This window comes from Artemia sp. Qi Xiang Cuo, chromosome 12 (assembly GCF_049724085.1).
Source record: "Artemia sp. Qi Xiang Cuo chromosome 12, ASM4972408v1, whole genome shotgun sequence".
Lineage (NCBI taxonomy): Eukaryota > Metazoa > Arthropoda > Branchiopoda > Anostraca > Artemiidae > Artemia > Artemia sp. Qi Xiang Cuo.
In genome coordinates, this window is record NC_142805.1 from 17804138 (window position 1) to 17824092 (window position 19955).

The 19955-nt window shown below is 36.5% G+C and overlaps 1 protein-coding gene across 6 annotated transcripts in view; it reads right to left on the reverse strand.

Annotated features, from left to right (window-relative positions):
• Window positions 1–19955, reverse strand: part of Egfr (epidermal growth factor receptor) — a 202134-nt gene that overhangs the window by 36789 nt on the left and 145390 nt on the right. For all 6 annotated transcript variants that reach the window (XM_089098376.1, XM_089098378.1, XM_089098379.1 and 3 more), the window contains 5 exons: window positions 17365–17600; window positions 15961–16093; window positions 13818–14094; window positions 5753–5914; window positions 1734–2047 (listed from right to left, as the gene is read on the reverse strand). In XM_089098376.1, the coding sequence (XP_088954502.1) occupies window positions 1734–2047; window positions 5753–5914; window positions 13818–14094; window positions 15961–16093; window positions 17365–17600 (1122 nt within the window). The remainder of the gene's footprint in view (window positions 1–1733; window positions 2048–5752; window positions 5915–13817; window positions 14095–15960; window positions 16094–17364; window positions 17601–19955) is intronic.

The following is a 19955-nucleotide window of genomic DNA, read 5'->3' on the forward strand; positions in this document are numbered from 1 at the left end:
CAGTCAAATAGATTTTTTACCTCTGGGGAATCCTCTTCAGGCATCCAGGGTTTAGAAGAAAATAGAATCGCATTTGCAATTCACTACGTGGTTTTTACAAGTCCCTCTTAGAAGGGTTTTATTTAGGTTCATAGCAGTGTTACCAAACGCAGGGGGGGGGGGGCACTTTAACCAGCCGAACGTTTTTTGTTTGTTGAACTCTTCAAATCAGCACAGCTTTCACAGCGATTTTTCTTTTTTTTAAATGTTTATGGTGGTTTACTTGTTCGTGGTATGGGCATAAAACCGAGAGGTTTTACAATTTACAGGGGTGGATACAGGATTTTTAGGGGGGGGGGCACAAAATAGGTTGATTCGATAAACTTGCGTTAGGAGCAAGTTTAATTAACGTAAACTTTCGTTAACTAAGTAAATTACACTACTTTAGACGACGTTAGGGAGGGCGCCCCCCTCACCCACCTGGATCCGCCATTGGGCTAATATCACAAAATATATGGCTAAAAGCAAGACACGGCAAGTCCATTTCTCACAAACGGTGTTTGATCTCCACCAAAGTTGGCGAATAAGCACATCCGAAATCAATAATCACAGACTATGCGCTTGCTTTGATCAGTTTCAAGGACCTAAACAGTAAAGAACAAACGACGTTCTACACTTTTGTGGGTTTTGACTTTTGAGTTGGTGGTAAATTGGTAATACATCATTAACCTGGGGTAAGTTCTGTTCGTTGAATTTTGCTTTATTATATATTGTAATTTTGGTTTCAAGAACCTATCCAAGATATTTTTCCGGGGCGGGGGGAGGGCTACAAAAAAATTAAAAAAACACATCCAAAATTGGTTTTTAATCATTTTTGTTACATTTTTGCGAGTTGGACAAACATTTAGGAGGGGGAGAGTTCAAACCTCCATCCCCCCTGGGCAAGGCCTTGTTTCGGTTCCTTGCAAATTTGAAATCTTGACGTTTTATAAACTAATTTCTTGAAATCTTATATGCTAGTTTCGCTAATTAGTTTTTAAATTCGTTCTCTTCATGCAGTGGAAAAACTTTGCTCTTTTAAGACCCATTGATACAAAAAAGAATCGCTCTATCTCGTCCATTATAAACACTGCAAACGTTTCATTACAAACGTTATCATGGGACTCCATTACAAACGTTTTTAGTTTGTGCTGCCAAACTATTAAGGATTAGGTTGGCGGTCTTTATACAACTTGTAGAACTTGGATAAACCTCGAACAAACGAGAGAAAACTGAAAGCCGACACTGAATTTCCCAGATATCTTAGAAAAACCATTTTATTTCTTTCAGTTTTGGGCCTGATATAGAGATAAACAATTTTAATGAGACTTGCATCGTCAGAAAGTATGAATTTTCTTTTTTCGATCAATCGGAGCTGAATTTTCTAATATCATTCGGGAGAAATCATTTAATCTCGAGAAGAAGAAAAAACAAACAAAAATGAATATAAAAAAAATTTTGATGTGTTTTTAAAAGTATTTTTTGTAACCAACCCCCCCCCCCAAAAAAAAAAATCAAAAAAATCCTGGATACGACCCTGGTGTATATGCATCCCTAAGGACAGTAATGGAAGAAACAAGTATATTTACTCCTCGATGGTTAGGAAAGGCATTAAAAAAAAATACACTATAGAAATAGTAGGGAATATCAGGAGAATGGAAGTCCTCCTAGCCTACCTTTTTAACCACTAAAACGATATTTAAATCACATCTTACCTTAAAAGATGATTCACAACTGGGTCTTTGGCACAGTATGGATCCCCAGCACCATCAGGAAAAATTTTATGAGGATACTCTTGGGGACAGTTTGCGGTACAATTGAAGCTTGTTCCATTTTCCCCAGGTCCTCCTTTTGTATAGATCCTATAATTTCTGCAGGTGATGCAATCAGAAACCAGTGGTCCCACGCAGCCTCTGCACTCTTCTGCGCATCGGACGCATTCGGATTTGCTTTCATCTGCGTAGTGGTCAACGGGACATTCGTCTTCACATTGTTCACCTCGCTTGTACCTCACACATTCTTGACAAACCTGAAATAATAGCACATTTTATTTGAAAATATTTTACCGGAAGCGTTGTTTATTTTTTTAGATTTTTATCTAAATTTTTTTTTTGGCTATTTCTTTTTTTCTCTATCTTAAAAGTAAATCAAACAGTTCGTGGTAACGAACTGTAAGTAAGGAGCGACCCGGCTCAATAGTAACCGAAACTCTAAGAAACAGAATTTTGATACCAATAGATACATCAGAAGAATAAGATTTTTATGCTGGTTTCAAATATATAAGTTTCATCAAGGTTGGTCTTACCCATCAAAAGTTAAGAGCCTGAGAAAATTTGCCTTATTTTCGAAAAAAAAAGAGGGAAACAAGCCCTAAAAGCCTTATAACTCTAATGAAAATTACACCATCAGATTCAACGTATCAGAGAACCCTACTATAGAAGTTTCAATCTCCTATCTGCAAAAATGTGGAATTTTGCATTTTTTGCCAGAAGAAAGATCACGGATGCGTGTTTATTTGTTTGTTTTTTGTTTTTTTTATTTTCCCATGGGTAATCGTAAAGGTCCAGTAGTCCTAGAATATCGTGAGAGGGCTCATTCAAACGGAAATTATAAGTTCTAGAGCCCTTTTTAAGTGACCAAATAATTGGAGGGCAACGTGGCCCCCTCCCACGCTCATTTTGTTCCTAAAGTCACCCAATCAAAATTTTGAGATAGCCATTTTGTTCAGCATAGTCGAAAACCTAATTAATATGTCTTTGAGGATGACTTAATCTCCCACAGTTCCCGGGGGATGGGCTGCAAGTTATAAACTTTGCCCATTGTTTATATATAGGCTAGTATTGTTTATTGGGAAGTATACATGTGTTTTCAGGAGGAATTTTTTTCTAGTGGGGGGTGGGGGTCGGAGTAGGGGTTACGGGGGAGGATCTTTCCATGGATTATATTTCCTTGGGGGAAGGAACATTTCCATGAAGGGGGCGCCAGATTTCGCAGCATTATTTAAAAAACGATAAGAAATTAAATAAAAAACAAGTTTTCTTCAACTGAAAATAAGGAGCAACATTAAAACTTAAAACGAACAGAAATTATTACGTATATGAGAGGATTTGCCCATAGTCAATACCTCGCTCTTTACACTAAAGTTTTTTAGTACTTTCAAAAGAGGTATTTATTCTAATTAACCGACCTTTTTGATTCAGGGGCTTGTGATTCGAACAAAATTTGAACTTTAGCGTAAAGAGCGAGGTATTGACAAGGGAGCGAACTCCCTAATATACGTAATAAAAACTTACGAATATAGAAATTCGTTACGTAAGTTAATTCGCAAGGGGCTGTCCCCTCCTCAACGCCTCGCTCTTTATGCTAAAGTTTGACTCTGTCTCACAACTTTATTTTTTAAAACAATAAAAAACTGTAGCGTAAAGAGCGAGGCGTTGAGGAGGGGACCGCCCCTTTCATATACGGAATAAGTTCTGTTCATTTTAAGTTTGAATGTTGCTCTTTACTTTCAGCTAAGAAAAACTTGTTTTTTTTAGTTAATTATATTCGGGGATCGTCGCTCAGGAGCCAATATCATTCAGCGTCATAAAAAGATTTGCAGCTCATTTTGGCCAGATTTGAAATCATCGGCATAATGAGAAAGAACAATTTTTTTTTAATTAAGTTAGAAGGAGATAAACACAGTCATGTCCGTCCTGAAATGAGGCAACAGATATCAAAAATAAATTTAAACATTAAAAAAATTATTTATCTTTAACAATACTAACTGATTTCTGGACATCATTTCCATTACAGTCTCTGTACCATCAAAATGTTGGCACAAGTTCTGCTTGCACAAAACAAAAAACAGCTTTTTTTGTGGAATCAGTTTTAGTGACATTACAGTCAGTTTTAGTGAAGTATACTACACGTAGTTTTCTTGGTTACTATCAAAATAAAATTTTTATGTTAACCATAAACAAATCTACCTTTTTAAGTGACATGTCAAAAGCTAACATTCGAAGTAACATCGTGTTGCAACAACCTAAGAGAAATGACCCCAGAGGATATTTACACCACTTTTAGAGTGATTTAAGTGAGGTATTCCATTTCATCATCATCATCAATGTTTATCTATAAAGGTGCCATTTAAGAAACATGTCAAAAGTACGTATTTGAAGTTCCATGATGTTGCGACAACTTGAGCTGACCCTGGATACCAGCAGATCCACTTCTAGAGTAATCTGGACGAGTTCTTCCATTCCGTCACGACAAGGCCGCATCCAGGAAGGGGGGGGGGGGTGTGCGGGGTTTGAAATCTCCCAAATTTTTGTCCGTATCGCAAAAACGTAACAAAAATGCATAAAAACAAATTTGTGATGCGTTTTAAGATATTGTGTACCCCCCCCCCGAATAAAAATACTGGATACACGACTTGCGTCACGATCGTCAATAATTATTTATAAATCCAATTTTTTAAGTGGCATATCAAAAACTAGCATTTAAAGTACCACGGTATTTCGAAAACCTAAGGTAGATAAGCGATCCTAGGCGATACTAAGGCCAAAGGCGGATCTAGAGCAAAATAATGGGGGGCCAAATGTGACAAGGGCGCCAATAATTGACCAAATTGGCATGTTTATTTAAAAAAAAGTAAGAAAAAAGAAATGAAGGCAGCAGAAATATCTCGGGGGGGGATATCCCCCCTCCCTATCCCCTGGATCCGTCCCTCACTAGGGGTACTTTTGGTGTAATTGGGACGAAATCGTTTCACCACCATCGTCAATTGATCACTTTTCAGAATGTCGCAAGTAATGTCACAAAAATACTTCTGAGACAATTACCAAAAACAGTCTGCTAAGCTGTTCTCAAGGAGAGGATTCACAGAGTAATCTAGGTCAATATAATCAAAGTGTCATTGAACAAATATTTTCCTTGCTGATACTTCTTTTGAGAATTGCTTAGCCAACGCTTATGTCAATTATCTCAGAGGTGTGAACGTGTCAGATATGACCATTAGGCGTGATAGGGACAATTTTTTATTAGAAAAATACTATTTTTAGTCTTTTATCATTAAAGGCTATAGACATAGCCAAGGCCGTATCCAGGGGTGGAGGGTTATTGTTTTTTAATACCCCCGACTCGTAAAAAAGGGATAAAAATCCATATGAAATTTTGTTGATTCGTTTTGTAAAGTTTTCTTGAACCCCCTCCCCCCGAACAGAAATCTCGAATACGGCCTTGGGCAGCAAATTCCTTTCAAATAAGGCCTTTGATTTTTCAGTGCCCCACTAGCGGTGAAAAAAAAAAGAAAAAAGGAGACCCGTCACTGCTTCCCATGTGAAAGTAATTTTCCTTGCTGACCAAGACGATGTACTGTAATTCTCTTACACTAGTTTTTCGGCTATGGCGATTTCGAAGGTGCAGTTTTCATTTCGATCCCACGCCAACTTCGATGGGTTTCCGGCTATTCTTCGTTATTCCTACAAATCCTTTTTTGCAATAAACTTTTTGGAGATTGAAATTCAAAATTCTCCAACACGGAGCTTCATTGAGCCCATTTATTTGAGGTGACATATCAATACGGTAAACCTTAAAGGGGTTTAACACTCAAAGATTATTAATGTCTTAGCACTCTATTGTCTCTCCCTTCCTGATCCCGCCAATCTCGGTGGTAAGGAAAAAGTGTAAAATAGTGACGAGTACGCATGGCAACAATGAACTTGAATACGGTTAATTATAAAAAAATACTCACTTGTTCGTGAAAACCGAAAGCTGTACACCTTTTGCATCTTGGGTGGCATTTCCGACAAATTGCTTTTCCTGCAAGTGGCTTCAATGGACCTTGCTCTTGTGGTCCAACCCATTCAAAGAAATATCCATTAGGGCAGCCTTCTTCCTTTTTAAGGCAGCGTTCCTGGAAAGAATTAAAGGTAAGCTCCAATTCCTTGAAATACTTTTATTCTAGCCGATATATATTTCTTCAATAAATTAGATACATGGTATATAAGACCATTTTTGTATATATTTCTTTTGAATCTCATTACACCCAAATAACTTCCCTGAGAGCAGGACTGCGTCTTACAAAAACAGCCTATTAGCCATAAAACTCGAAGTATAAACACAAAATAATACATACGAAAGTGAGGCATAAAACAGCAAAACAAATCCTGTCATTTGATAGCGTTTACAGCCAGTCATTCATTTAGATAGAATCCTGTCAAACCTGACGGAATTTCTGTCAAATTTTTGGCCTTGTATTTTTGATTCCAGTTCACCTCTGCCCCAATCTCAAGTTGGCCAACTCATTGAAATGAGATCTCTGGCAAAGTGATAATAAAGACGATGGTCGAAACACTGGCTCATTATTTACTTGGAGAAAAGGTACTTGTGTATTATATGGCACACACTCGAGAATTTGGATTAAAAGATCAGACAATAATCGGTTTATATCTCAGTATTTGAAGAAAATTAGCTTAGGCTCAGTTGAAATCAGCGTTGTAGGTATATTTTTTATTAAATATTTAATATATAGAGATGGTATTTTGGTTGGGTTAGGTTAAGTATTTAATATAATGTGTTTTATGTGGCCTCCCTACCATAATTCTTTATTGTAGTTTTCATAATTTTGCTTCCGGAATATTGCATTTTGATCACAGATTTGTATATTTTACCAGGATTTACCTATTTACTAATCTCGATTGTGCACCATTTAATACACAAGTACCGGAGAAAATATAATGAATTATCATGTCTGTATTTATGCAAATCCTTAGACAAAGGGAAGCTTTTACGGCATCACCATGCGCCTTCTGACTTTGACTTCTGACGCGATTTTGATGCGATCCTTCAGAAAATGAGCCTCCTGGGGAAGAGATTAGATCGATGTAACAATTAGGATACTGAAATCAGAACGCCATGCTTGGTATTTAACCACTCGTAAAGAAAATCCACGATAAGATCCCTGGCACTTGCTGCTCATTCACTTGGAGAAAGTAATGAGTCAAATGTATTTTCATGTTTGCATTTGAGCAAATTCTTGGACAACTGGAGGCTTTTATGGCTTCGATATGTACCTGGTGGCTTGACTTGTTTCTCATACAATCTCTAGAAAAGTGAGCCTCGTGAGGAAGAGATAGATCGAAATAACAAGTACAATACTGAATTCAGAACGTCATGTCTAAGAACGCACCGCTTTACTTTAAATCTCTTCTAAAGAAAAATCCACCGTAAGATCCCTGGCAAAGTGATAATAGAGATGATGATTGAAAGCACTTGCTCATCATTTACTTGTAGAAAGTAATGAGTCAAATGTATTTTCATGTCTGCAATTGTGTCAATTCTTGGACAACGGGAGGCTTTTATGGCTTCGATATGTACCCGGTGACTTGACTTGTTGCTCATACAATCCATAGAAAAGTGAGCCTCGTGAGGAAGAGATTAGATCGAAATAACAAGTACAATACTGAATTCAGAGCGCCATATCTGAGAACGCCACGCTTTACTTTCAATCTCTTCTAAAAAAAATTCCACCGTAAGATCCCTAGCAAACTGATAATAGAGATGATGATTGAAAGCATTTGCTCATTATTTACTGGGAGAAAGTAATGAGTCAAATGTATTTTCATGTGTTGCATTTATGCCAATCCTTGAACAACGGGAGGCTTTTATGGCATCGATACATTGCCTGCTGACTCAACTCGATTCCCATCTTTTCGACCATCAATCTATTCGCATTTGAGAAAGATATAAAACTGGTTTTTGAAATAACAGAATCTTTACATCTAAGCTATCAGGTGGATTCAAGCTTCATCCAAAACTAAAAGCAGGTTTCAAAAAATTGCAAAAAAGACCTCCATCATTGATGTCGGACAATTTTGTTTCCACGTTGATAATTTTTTTTAATTAAGCGTATTAGCTAATAGGTGCAAGAGAATATTAAGGAAACATAATTATCAAAGGTTAAATAGTTGGGTCTCAATAGATGAGGTATGAGCAATGACTGAGAAACATTTTAGCTGTATTCGTAATTAGCACGTGGAAACCAAAAGGTTGTATCCGTGGTTGGGGTAAAATTATGTGGAGTCATAAAAGAATGCGACACAAAAGCGGATCCAGGATTTTTTTATGAGGGGGGGGGGGGCGCAAAATAGGTTGATCCGAAATTTTTTTAGGGGGGCGCAAAATAGGTTGATAGGATAAACTTGCGTTAGGAGCAAGTTTAATTAACGCAAATTTGATTTAATTAAGTAAATTATACTACTTTAGACTACGCTAGGGGGCGCCCCCCTGGATCCGCCACTGAATACACGTTATTTTTCGTTTCTAGCAAAACAAATATATTAAGATTAGATTTACGCATTTCTTTCTTTTGTCAATAAAAAATATAAAAAAGACAGTGGTTAAGGTTTTAATAAAAAATATAAAAAAGACAGTGGTTAAGGTTTTCTAGCAGAGGCAGTTTAAGGAAGAAAGAGCGGGCACTTCCCCGGGTACAGAACTTTTAGGGGCGCAAATTTTAAAATAAATAATTTAATGGTTATCAGTGGCCTCGTTTGGGGTGGCAAGGGGGGGCACTTGCCCCCCCCCCCCCAAAAAAATGGAAAAAAACTATTATATAGCCCCTGCCCCTTGACTCTCTGGATGTGGAGCTTTTTTGCCCCTCAATAAAAAGGCTGGAGTTACGCCCCTGATGGTTATTATCATTTTGCAGTTTTTTTACATTTTATTTTCATTAAAATAAAGTAGAGGGTGCAGTTGGCAGTAAGTATAAGCAAACTTACGTAATTTGCAATTTATGTAAGAGCCTTTGATTTCCTATTGCAACAGATATTTATTATATCAAAAATAAGGGAACATCAACAATTTTCTCTTGGACATTTTATTAGTGACGTTCAGTTATTCTTATCGACGTTAATAACGTTTTGGTTTCAGCGTTTGGTGTTGGTGTAATGTAACGTTTTGGTTTTACTGTTAACGTAAAGTTTTGTTTTAACATTTGGTTTTGGTGTAATTAGTAACGTTGTTGTCATTTTGGTTGACAAATATGTTTTCTGACTTTTCAGACCCAGAATATGCCAGATATCTTTTTGACATTGTGCCACCTATTGACCGTAAGTAACAATTTAAAAAGTTTACAGGATAATTTTTTTTAGTATCTTGTGTGGTCTTTTTTGAGGGCTGTAATAAGAAAAAAACTGAGAAATTACGGCGTATGCCTGACTTGTGTGACTTTGTTTTATATATGCAAATTATGTAAGGCAGTTCTTGAATTACGGGTAATGAAACATGTTTTATCCCATTATCTTGAATTTCTGGGAATTTCTTATTCAGATTATCAAATTATTTTCGTTTGTTATTTTTATTAATATTACCCTCCCCCCCCCCGAAACAGATTGACCCTGGATTATTTTTACCCCCCCCCCCACACACACACAAAAAAAATCCTGCGTACGAAGTCGAAAAGGTTGACCAAGATTTGACACCCAAAAAAGGTAAAAAAAAAGAGGACTTGACACTATTATGAGCGCAATGGCGTGTTTTGGGACAAATTTTAACTTAGGACCTTAGATATTTCAAAGTCAAATAATACTTGAACAACCATACAAGAAAAAAAAAAAGAAAGAAGAATCAATTAGTTGATAAAGCACCATTTGGACACTCTTATGAACACAGTCACTTATTTTGGACTAATTTGGACCTAAGATCTCTAGGTCGCAAAAGATCAAAGAAGATATGAAGATCCATACACGGGAAAACCCTGAGGACTTGACTAGTGGATAGAGAACTAATGGAACACCATTATGATAATACGAGGTCAGATAAGAATAGGGTATCCATATGTGGAAAAAAACGCGATGACTCGAACCAGAATAAAGGTCCCTAAGAAAACTGTTTGAGCGCAATAGCTCATTACTACTAAGACCTTCAGTTAGCACAAGATGGATACATTTTGCTCCCTCCATTGTACCTTAATGGGAAGATTTTATCAAAATTCGGATGAATGATGTTATTCGTGAAGTTGCCGTGCTAAGTATTAGGCTTTAGGATATTAGAAAAAATAAACTTCCAGCTTTCCATTATCTTGAAAGTATATATACTTTCATAGCTAGCGTTTTTCTGCCTTTTTCTATATGTTTTACTCCGCTATTTACGTTTTGTTGTTAATATATATATATATATATATATATATATATATATATATATATATATATATATATATATATATATATATATATATATATATATATATATATATATATATATATATATATATATATATATATATATATATATATATATATATATATATATATATATATATATATATATATGTAAGAATTTGGTAATAGCTTATTTTTTGGAAAAGTGTGACTGATGACCTTTGAGTAGTACAAGTATGGAAAGATTTGGACACACACAGGATAAAAGAGGAATGTGATAAATTCTGAAAGGCTTCGCTAAAAACAAATACGCGGCATCTAAAGAATCGCACGAGTGCAAAGGTGGGCACAACTGCACAATCCATCAAACTGCATGACTTCCTGCTGTGATTACAAATGTTCGAATCAGGTGCATTAAAAGATAAGATAGAGACATGATTTATTGGCGAATATAAAGTAGATCGCATTTATTTAAAGGATGAACCATCTTTGGATCTAAACCTAGGTTCTCACAAATTTCGCTTTGGTGACATACTTCATGTCACGTCGCCCCATGAAAAAAATGTCTTCGTGTGGGCAGATATTTGGTTAGTTCAACTTCAAATCTAGTTTAAATAGTAGCTACCCCAGGCGGAATAATGGTGTTGAAAATAAATATGAATGAGGCCAAATCCAGGAGGGGTAGGGGATTTGACCGCCCTCTAATGTTTATCCGACTAGTGAAAAAACGTAACAAAGATGCATATAAATGAATTTTGATGCGTTTTAAAGTCTCCCCCCCCCCGAAAAAAAATCCTAGATGTGGCCCTAAATACATGCCTCCAGTTTAAGTATATAAAGCCTCTTAGTGCCAAGGACAATGGAAATGAAATCTAATTCTTTGAATTGGTTAAGAGAAAATTTACAAAACCATATCTATCCTAAAAATTAGGAAAAATCAGAATTCAATTTTTAACGAAGAATACCTCCATATGCAGTTAACAGGTTGCAAATTAAAAAAAAAACGTGGGTGGAAAATTAGCGAAATACATACTAAAAACATATAGCTCCAAATAGCTTAAAAAGATGTTGGTTTCCATTGAACGAATCAACATACTGTTAACGTTTAATTTTTTTAAGGTCAAGATTTTGGTTTTGCTCATTTATTTTTACGGTTCAATTTTGCAACACTGACGAAAATATAATACTGCCTTAAAAACTTCAGGATTTTTAGATAACCAAACGAAAAAAACTTAGATAATCGTGATCTTAAGGCAGGGATAGACCTAAGATAGGTCCAGGATATAAAAAATGCTTTTATTTTAATATCTTTGGTACTTTAACTTCAGAGGAGAATATCGCGATTGATGGCTATTAAAGCGTTTTTTTATATTTAAAAGCCCGTTCTTAGAAGTCCAAAAATATAGATTGATCTATGCACCTAATATGATTCCGATACACCTATATACCCAAAGCGGAATCGCTTGGACGTTTTCACTCGAAAGACGAGCGTTCTCAGAGAACTTAATAGAAGCCAACCTTAAGCAGTAGAAACATACAGAGATATTGGTATCCAGAGATGATAAAGCACGTTAAAGATAGTTAAGCCTCAGTAGATCAGTTTTAGAAACATTTTAAATGTATAATTGCAGATTCAAATTCCCCATTAATGGATTATTTTTTAAAGCTTCAGAACGATATTTTACATCAGTCATAATATGATCATAGATCTTTCAACTGATTAGATATAAAACAAAAATACCCACAAATTACTGCACATCAATTACGCAACTATAAGGCAAGCTCTGGAAACAGGCCTTAAGAAACCTTTGCTAGTGATGTGAAAGAAAAACGCATGTCGCGAAGACCACTGCTGTTTGTCATCTTTTATAAATTACTACATCTACAGGTATGATCAGCCTTCTTGCAAACCATGGGCAAAAATAGGAGGAGGTGCTCAAAATTAAATTGAATAGTGACAGATTTCATTAACCATATATAATCAAACATAAATCATGTGAGACCTAAGTTTCATTGGATTTTCAGAGACTCGTGGGCTCAAGGGCTCCTATTAGGAAGTTGGAGCTTGTCTAAGGTTGAATAAGGAGTGGCCTATCCAAGTTTATACAGTCAAAGCAGGTCAAGATGGCGTTTTTACTTAATACTATATCATTTTCTTTTTTCTCCATTTATTTGCTCATTTTTTAAACATTAAAACATACAGCAATTTCAGGTTGGAAGATCTAAATCGCACTCCAAGATACTAAAAAATTACTGTACCAAGAATTTAATGCTGTCGTAAAAATTCGTAAAAACTAAGTAATTCAAGATAAAATTTCTCTTTTCCATGACAATGTCATGCAATTAAATGCAACCTGAAACATCCTACAGAGAAGACCTCTAGGCGTAAATTCCAATGCCCCCATCTAAACTATTGATCTTGTACACCAATACCCCAAGACCTTATAATTACACGCTTGCTCCGAGCAACTATAAAATAAAACCTGCAGCGTTACCTTTTGGCTGATTACAAGTTGCTGCCTTAAAGAATTTGGCATTCTTGTCATCTGTCATTCAATCCAAATAAAATATTCACAATTTTGGTAATAGTTAAGGACCGGAGATCATTTGAAGGAAGCCCGAAAATATTCTGAAAACTACTTTAAAATAATCATAAATACTTACTTCTGCCATTCCTAAAAGTTCATTGCTTCCCTTTATTCCCCCCCCCCCGTGATAGGCAAATATACGGTACTACTATACATATTACCCTTAAATTTCACGATAATGAACAGTTATGACACCTGATTTATCTGCATTTTTTTCATCGGGCGTTGTATCAATTAATCGGTCGTTAAAGCTGCTAAAAGTGGACTCTGAATGACTCATTGTGGGGGGAGGGGGTAAAATAAGAAAAAGGGGGAATAAAGTGAAGCAATACGCTTTTAGAATAAGACACGTAAGTATTTATGGTTGTTTTAAAGCAATTTTCGTGTTTTTCTTTGCCACAAATTTATAGTATATCTAGATTTTATTTAATACCAAAGAAAACAAAACTGCATCAAATAGTGAATTTCTTATAAAAACCCTTAGATAGAGATATTTTAGCTATGTACATGGTAAATAGCCATCAGCCTTATACAAATTGCAAGCTGCAAGTTACTAATAGCCATCCACTGGAACAAAAAGGCACTACATTAGTTTGTTTAAACTTTATGCCCCCGAATGAAATTAGTCAAAACAGCGCATCTAGCAAAAGTTTAATTCTCCTAACTTAAAAGTTGCTAAAATTCTTCGAGTATTTCCCCCCAAATTGTACTTGTCGTAGACATCATCGAAATAGCGTGGACTATGGAGGTTGCAGTATGCCATTTTGATGTTGGAGAAATCACTATGAATAACAATGATTCTAAAATCCTCTACGTGACAGTCAAGGACTTTGTAAACTCACGAGTAGAAAAATCATACCCCCCCCCCCTTTCTCTCTTTCTCGCCTCGAAAACAAAATCGGTCATAACATAAACATCGTGGCTAATCTTTAAACATTAGTAGGTCTATCTGTTAAAATCGAAAGTTTTGTTATGAATTAGTTCCAGTGACTTCCAGCAAACAAAGGGATGTATAAACTGATTTTAAAAATAAAATCCTTACACACAAAAAAGAATAGTCAAAACTTACCACTTCCATATCTTCATCTACAACAGCTTTGTCACAAGAGTTGCATCCTCTCATGCCAATATTGTTCTCAGGCCCTTGACAACCCCCAACACAATTTTCATGACAAGATTGACATTCACCATTATCATCAAATTTGGTTGTTGGACAACTTGAAACACAGTAAGGACCGTCTCTGACATGTTTACAGCTCGTACAATTACCAGGACCAGGACCAGAACAAGTAAATTCACATTCATCGTCGCAACGTTTACAGATCTTGTCTGTCGACTCGTACGTTCTGAAACATGCAAATTATGAGAAACATGTAATGGTATTTGATACTTATTTATTGGGATTTCGTTGTTGTTGTTTTTTGCTCTGCTTGCTTTATGTGTTGCTGTTTTGCTGTATTTATATTATATATTTAACACTAACATGGTCATGTTAGCTGAAAGTTATTGAAGTGAACAAATATCTTTTATTCTATTACGTGAAAAACGCCGGAAATTATGCGAAGTTGGAAAATTCATAAGATTTAGTTGAGGGGGAAGATTAAACTATATTGCCTCATTAAATTATCTATTTTGGGGAAGGGAGGGACTCAAACAGTACTAAAGATGAAACTTTACGCTATTTAATTCTAGAATAACTAAAGATTTTGATATAAAATCAACTTGGTGGAATTGTTGGAAAATTCATAAGATTTAGTTGAGGGGGAAGATTAAACTATATTGCCTCATTAAATTATCTATTTTGGGGAAGGGAGGGACTCAAACAGTACTAAAGATGAAACTTTACGCTATTTAATTCTAGAATAACTAAAGATTTTGATATAAAATCAACTTGGTGAAATTGATGAAAAACCTGAGAGCTATGGTTAATTAGAGTGAAAGACAGACAGTCTCTGTGAGAGGCAAAGCTGGCATAAACCTTTTTGAGGATTGTATAAAAATGATTCAATTCACTTTTTGATAGATAGTCTATGGTCCATCTTAGAGCAGAACTAAGGTAGATAGGCATAAAATAAGGGTAGTTCAAATAGTCTGTCAGTTCTGTGAGCAATTTGAAGGCAATTGGAGACCCCAAAAGAATGATTTAAAGATTTATAACTGACCATGTAAACAGGACTTGCAGGCAAGCGGGCGACTGAGATTGTTCTTATTAAATTAGCTTTACCTACTGAGAAAGCCCACTTGAATTGCAATGGGGATGAACGAAACTTTTGGGTCGACTCATGACGGACAATGTCTACTGGACTTGTAGGCAAAACGGGGGACTGAAGTCGCCTGGACTCGCCGGCGAACCAGCAACCTAAGCATGCCTATTATTAGAAGTATTTCCTAAATTAGAAAAAAAATCATCGTCTAATCTCCCCCTTTTCCAGGTTAACTGTCTGAAAAATAAGCCTTTGGGGGAAAACAGGGAACCATTCGGAGGGATGCTTCATTAAGGGGTATTTTAAGCTTCAATACCTAGATGTTCGATTAATTTTTCTTCACCAAGCATTTTTCGACAAAACTTGGGTTGGTAGGGGGGGGGGGGGTTAGCCATATATCCCAACTTACAGTAGGGATAAAGCTAGCCTTATCATAGTTATTTTTCGTTTCTTCTAAACAAATGAAAAATAGAATAAGCTTATTTCTAAAGCTGTTTAAAAAAAATTATTTCCAGGTTAAAGTGTTAAACTTAATTAATTGAAGACTATAAAAAAGGAAATAATGGCTTGAGCAGCATAAAATTTGGATAGGTTTTCTTCTTTCTTTCGCTGTCAAGTTTTCTGCATAATTGAATTACTTTAAGGAGAACTGTCTACATTTTTCGCCAGCGTTATGTTTTAAAGGATGCAATATTCTCAACTTGGTCATCAAAACCTCTTTGCAATAGTCATTCCATGCGTAAAATACGTAAGAAAGATGAAATTGAAATAAGTCGTAATAAGTCAAACAATTTCAATATCAGAACGCTGACTAAGTGAGGCAAACTTTAAAAGGTAATAAAATTGGGTAGATTCTTCGAGGTAGAGAGGATGAGGTAAAAAGGAAGATAAGGAGAGAGGGAGATATAGAAGAGAATGAGGAAGAGGAGGAAGAGGAAGAGGGAAAGAGAGGCAGGGGAGAACAGCTAGAGAGGGAAAGGAGCAGGGAAGAGAAAGAGAGGGACTTACCCTAAAGCAGGATCACATCGGTCAACACATGTGTCATCTAATCGCCAGTGGGCACAGCTGTAGCAATAATTTGGTCCAATGCCCCAGCAACTTGAGTTTGAACATTGTTGATGACAAACAAAACCACCTATCTCTGAAAAATGATACAAAACCAAATTAGCCAAATTTGTTTAGGAGAAGTATACAAGTCATAATTTTTAAATTTAAAAAAGCATCATTTCATAGTCTTAATATTTAAAAATAACAAAGAAGCATCCATTACAGGGGTTACTCCCCTCCCTCCTATTTTGCCACTCAGATGACTTGTGTTAAAACGAAACTGATGAAAATATAACAGAAAAGATGGGCGTTTCTTAAATATTAATACTAGGCCAAAGCGAATATTCTCTTTGTTGTGTTCTGTCAGTATTTTCATTTGGCCTTTAAAAACCCCATTTTTGCTCGTTTTTCTTTCTTTATACTAGGCCTATATTTTAATTTAAGCTTATATTTATAATTGGTTACACTTTCTATATTTCCATAGCTTTTACTAATACTGAAGTTTAAGAAGCAGATAACCCAGAGACTGATACAAAGAGAATGAGCAACCAATATCACAGGAAAACACTCGTCTAACAGAGGAACAAAAATAACCAACACCCTCTAGCGTTATGCAGCAAATCAGTTAAGTCTGAAGTATAAATACTTCCTATGGACTATTCGCTATAACTGCCTTAGAAGTATTCTTAAGAATCAATGAAAGCAGAAAGTCAATAACAAGGAATTCGTCAAAGGACTGACCAGCCGCTTGTCACGGATATTCTTCAGAAAAAGCGCTTGTCCTATCTTGGACACGTGCTGCGGATGGACGAAAGTCGTCTCCCTAGCATAGCACACAACTGGAAACCCGACGGTAGGCGTAGAAGAGGTCGTCCGGAGAATCAGCTCCGCAGAGTACTAGACCGGTATCTTAAATGACTGTAACCTCACTGACACTGACGGATATCATCGAAGCGCCAGCCATTCGCGATAAATGGAGAGGCTTCATCGATGCCCTATGTGCCACAGATGGCACTGGAAGAATTAAGATCTAAGGTAACGTAATTAGTGTTCGAGGGTATATTTTGTTATGCGTTTCATGAAATATATTTTGAACTTACCGTGGCCTAAGAGGACTATCTATCTATTATATAAGGAGATGGTCAGGGAGCTGCCTCCCGCAAAGATTAAGAAATTTCCCAAAGGTATGTGTCTAAAAGGAAGAAAAGGTTTAAGGTGGCAAAAGAAACAGGTGAAATCTACAGTCTTACATCCACCCTCCTTCTTCAAAAGAATTTTTTAATCTTCTTATATCCAACGTGGATTTAAATGACATGTCTGTACCTGTAGGGACGACCAAAAAATTAAATGATTATGGATACTTACTACAATCATTCTTTGGCTTGTTGTTTTGGAGGAGCATTCCATGGGTTCTTGATTCCATTATTTTGCTCCAATTGATAGTTTCAGCTAAACATAATTCCTTGTTTTCTAATACGGCAACACTGCCACTTCGGATTTTTCGCAAAGATTTTAAATTCAAAGTCTGAAGTGACGATTTTACAATGTAAATTGCAGAAAAATATTCTGTTAGTGTCCGTCCACCAATGATTTCCATGTTTCTGAAAAGAAAAAAAATGTTTAGAATGAAAGAGGGTGCATTCGAAGAAAGCGCATGGAATTTGATAAAAAAGAAAAAAAAAGAAACGAAAAACATAACTTCAAGATATCTTTTTTTTGCTATTATTGTATCTATTGGTCTAATTGTTTTGTAGAATATTTTTAATTTTTCGTCACATTTAAAATCGATATTTAGATTTAGATATCTAAATATCGAAATACCAATGAAATATATATTCAGGCCCGGTCAGTACTTAGGATGAGTGACCGCCTGGGAGCGCCGGATGTGCTGTTGGCACTTTTGAGCCGTCCTAGCCGAGTGGTTAGCACGCTAGACTTGAAATCCCTTTCCTTAAGGACAGAGATTCGAGTCCTGGGGTCACTGGTTATTTGATTTGGAACGGGGGTCAGTGTCGTGACTCTCTAAGCTCAGCCATTTTCGACCCAGCTCTAAATCGGTACCTGGAGAAATCTGGGGAAGGTAAACAGGTAAGGTGTGCGAAAGCACAGGATGGCTGGTACCCAGCCCCCCTCCATTGCACTTCCTGCCTGAAGGTCCATGAGACGGAGATCAGCACCACCGGTAGGGACCGTGAAGTCCAATGCCGTACTCTTTACCTTTATTTGATACAATGGCTTTGGTGGCTCTGAGCCCAACACATCCGTAAAATATCAAGTTTAAATCCTTGATCCCGAGCTTTCCTACACTGTTACTACAACTTACAAGTCATTGCATCATGAAGCCACTTGTGACAAACGAAACTGCACACGTTCCTCTTTCATCCCAATCTGTTAAAACCTTCACTCTTTAAATCCTTCAATGAATATCCTTTTTCTTTAATGCTTTCTTATAGCCTCTTACCGCCCCATTCAAGGACATCTTGCTTTTGCTTGACCTCAGAACAATTCAAATTTAATAAATCCTCCTTTTCTTGTATTTCGACGAGTTAATATATAGAACTAACACAAGGTGGCGAACGTGGTCCAACGGTTTCATTTGCGTAACCTCCCAGTATCACTGCTTTGGTCATTCGCCTCAAGTTTAAGCCGTCCGTCTCTGATTTGAGACATGCCTCTCGAATTGGAACCAACAGGAAGCGTGGAATTCATATTTTACTCGAGAAAGAGTGGTTTTCATTGGCTGTCAGTGACGGGTATAAAACATCACTTTTCCTTCTAAGCTTTACGTCGGTGAAAAACGCTTCTGATTAGTCGAAAGTCACTTGATCCTTTTTATCCAATCAAAGATCATTCCACGCTACTGTTGGTTCAAATTTGAGACAGATGGCACAGTTTCTAATACTCACCATATGTGCTGAGGAGCGGGGGGGGGGGATCAGTAACAAAACAGAAAGAAACAAATGTACAAAACGGCTACAAATATTCTTGGGTGCACGCAAATTATCTCATTTATTTTTTATTTATATAGCCTACATAACAGCAACAACCCGATGTAATGCCACATGATATTGTAACTACTGACAAATGATGGAATACCCACCAAAACACATCGAAATCTGTTGCATTTTATCCCGGGAGAATTTGCGGCACGAAATTTAAGATGTCGGAAATTGCAGCTTGGACTCTCTTGATAACGATAATTTTATTTAAAAAAAAAAAAAAAAAAAAATATTGCATTGCAGAGATGACGGCTGATACCTTTGGATACTTTTGCAACATTTCTTCTACCATCTCCCTTTTTGTTTGAAACGTTAAAGAAAGAGTTTCCATTAAGGTAAGAACAGGACATAAAAACAGTAAGCAAGAATATTTTCTACGTCTTAAGAAAGTTAACTTCAATGGTTTTCCTAGTCCGGCAACTGTTCTTAAAGGATTGGAGGCTATTTTTTTCAGTCTGTTTGAACTTGTTTCCAAGACTTAAACTTACCATTGGGGAAGCTAACTTACCATTAGAGAAACTGAACTTACATCAGAGAATTTAAAAAGAAGAACCTAACTTTCTTCCCAAAAATAATAGTAAGTGCGCAACTACTTTGCCGCTCCTTGAAACAACAGTACTAAGTGATGGACCCAAACTTATATTTCAGAGTGAGCGGGAAATAGCTGAAATGTAAGCATTGATCAGAAAAACTTGAGACTGTGGTGGGATGGGACGGAGGGAGAACGGGACCGAATATCTTTGCCCTGTGTAAGTTCCAGGGGATAGTTCCATTATGTGAGAATACCGGTTTTACGTATAAACAAATCTTTTCACCTGAAAGCATAGACTTTTCTAATTTCAAGAGTGGCCCTTGCCACTCAAATTTAGATTTCAGCGTACACGAGAAGTAGCAGAAATGGAAGAAGGAATTCCTTTGGAGGGGGAAGGATAGAAATGGGAAAAACCGACAAAAGGT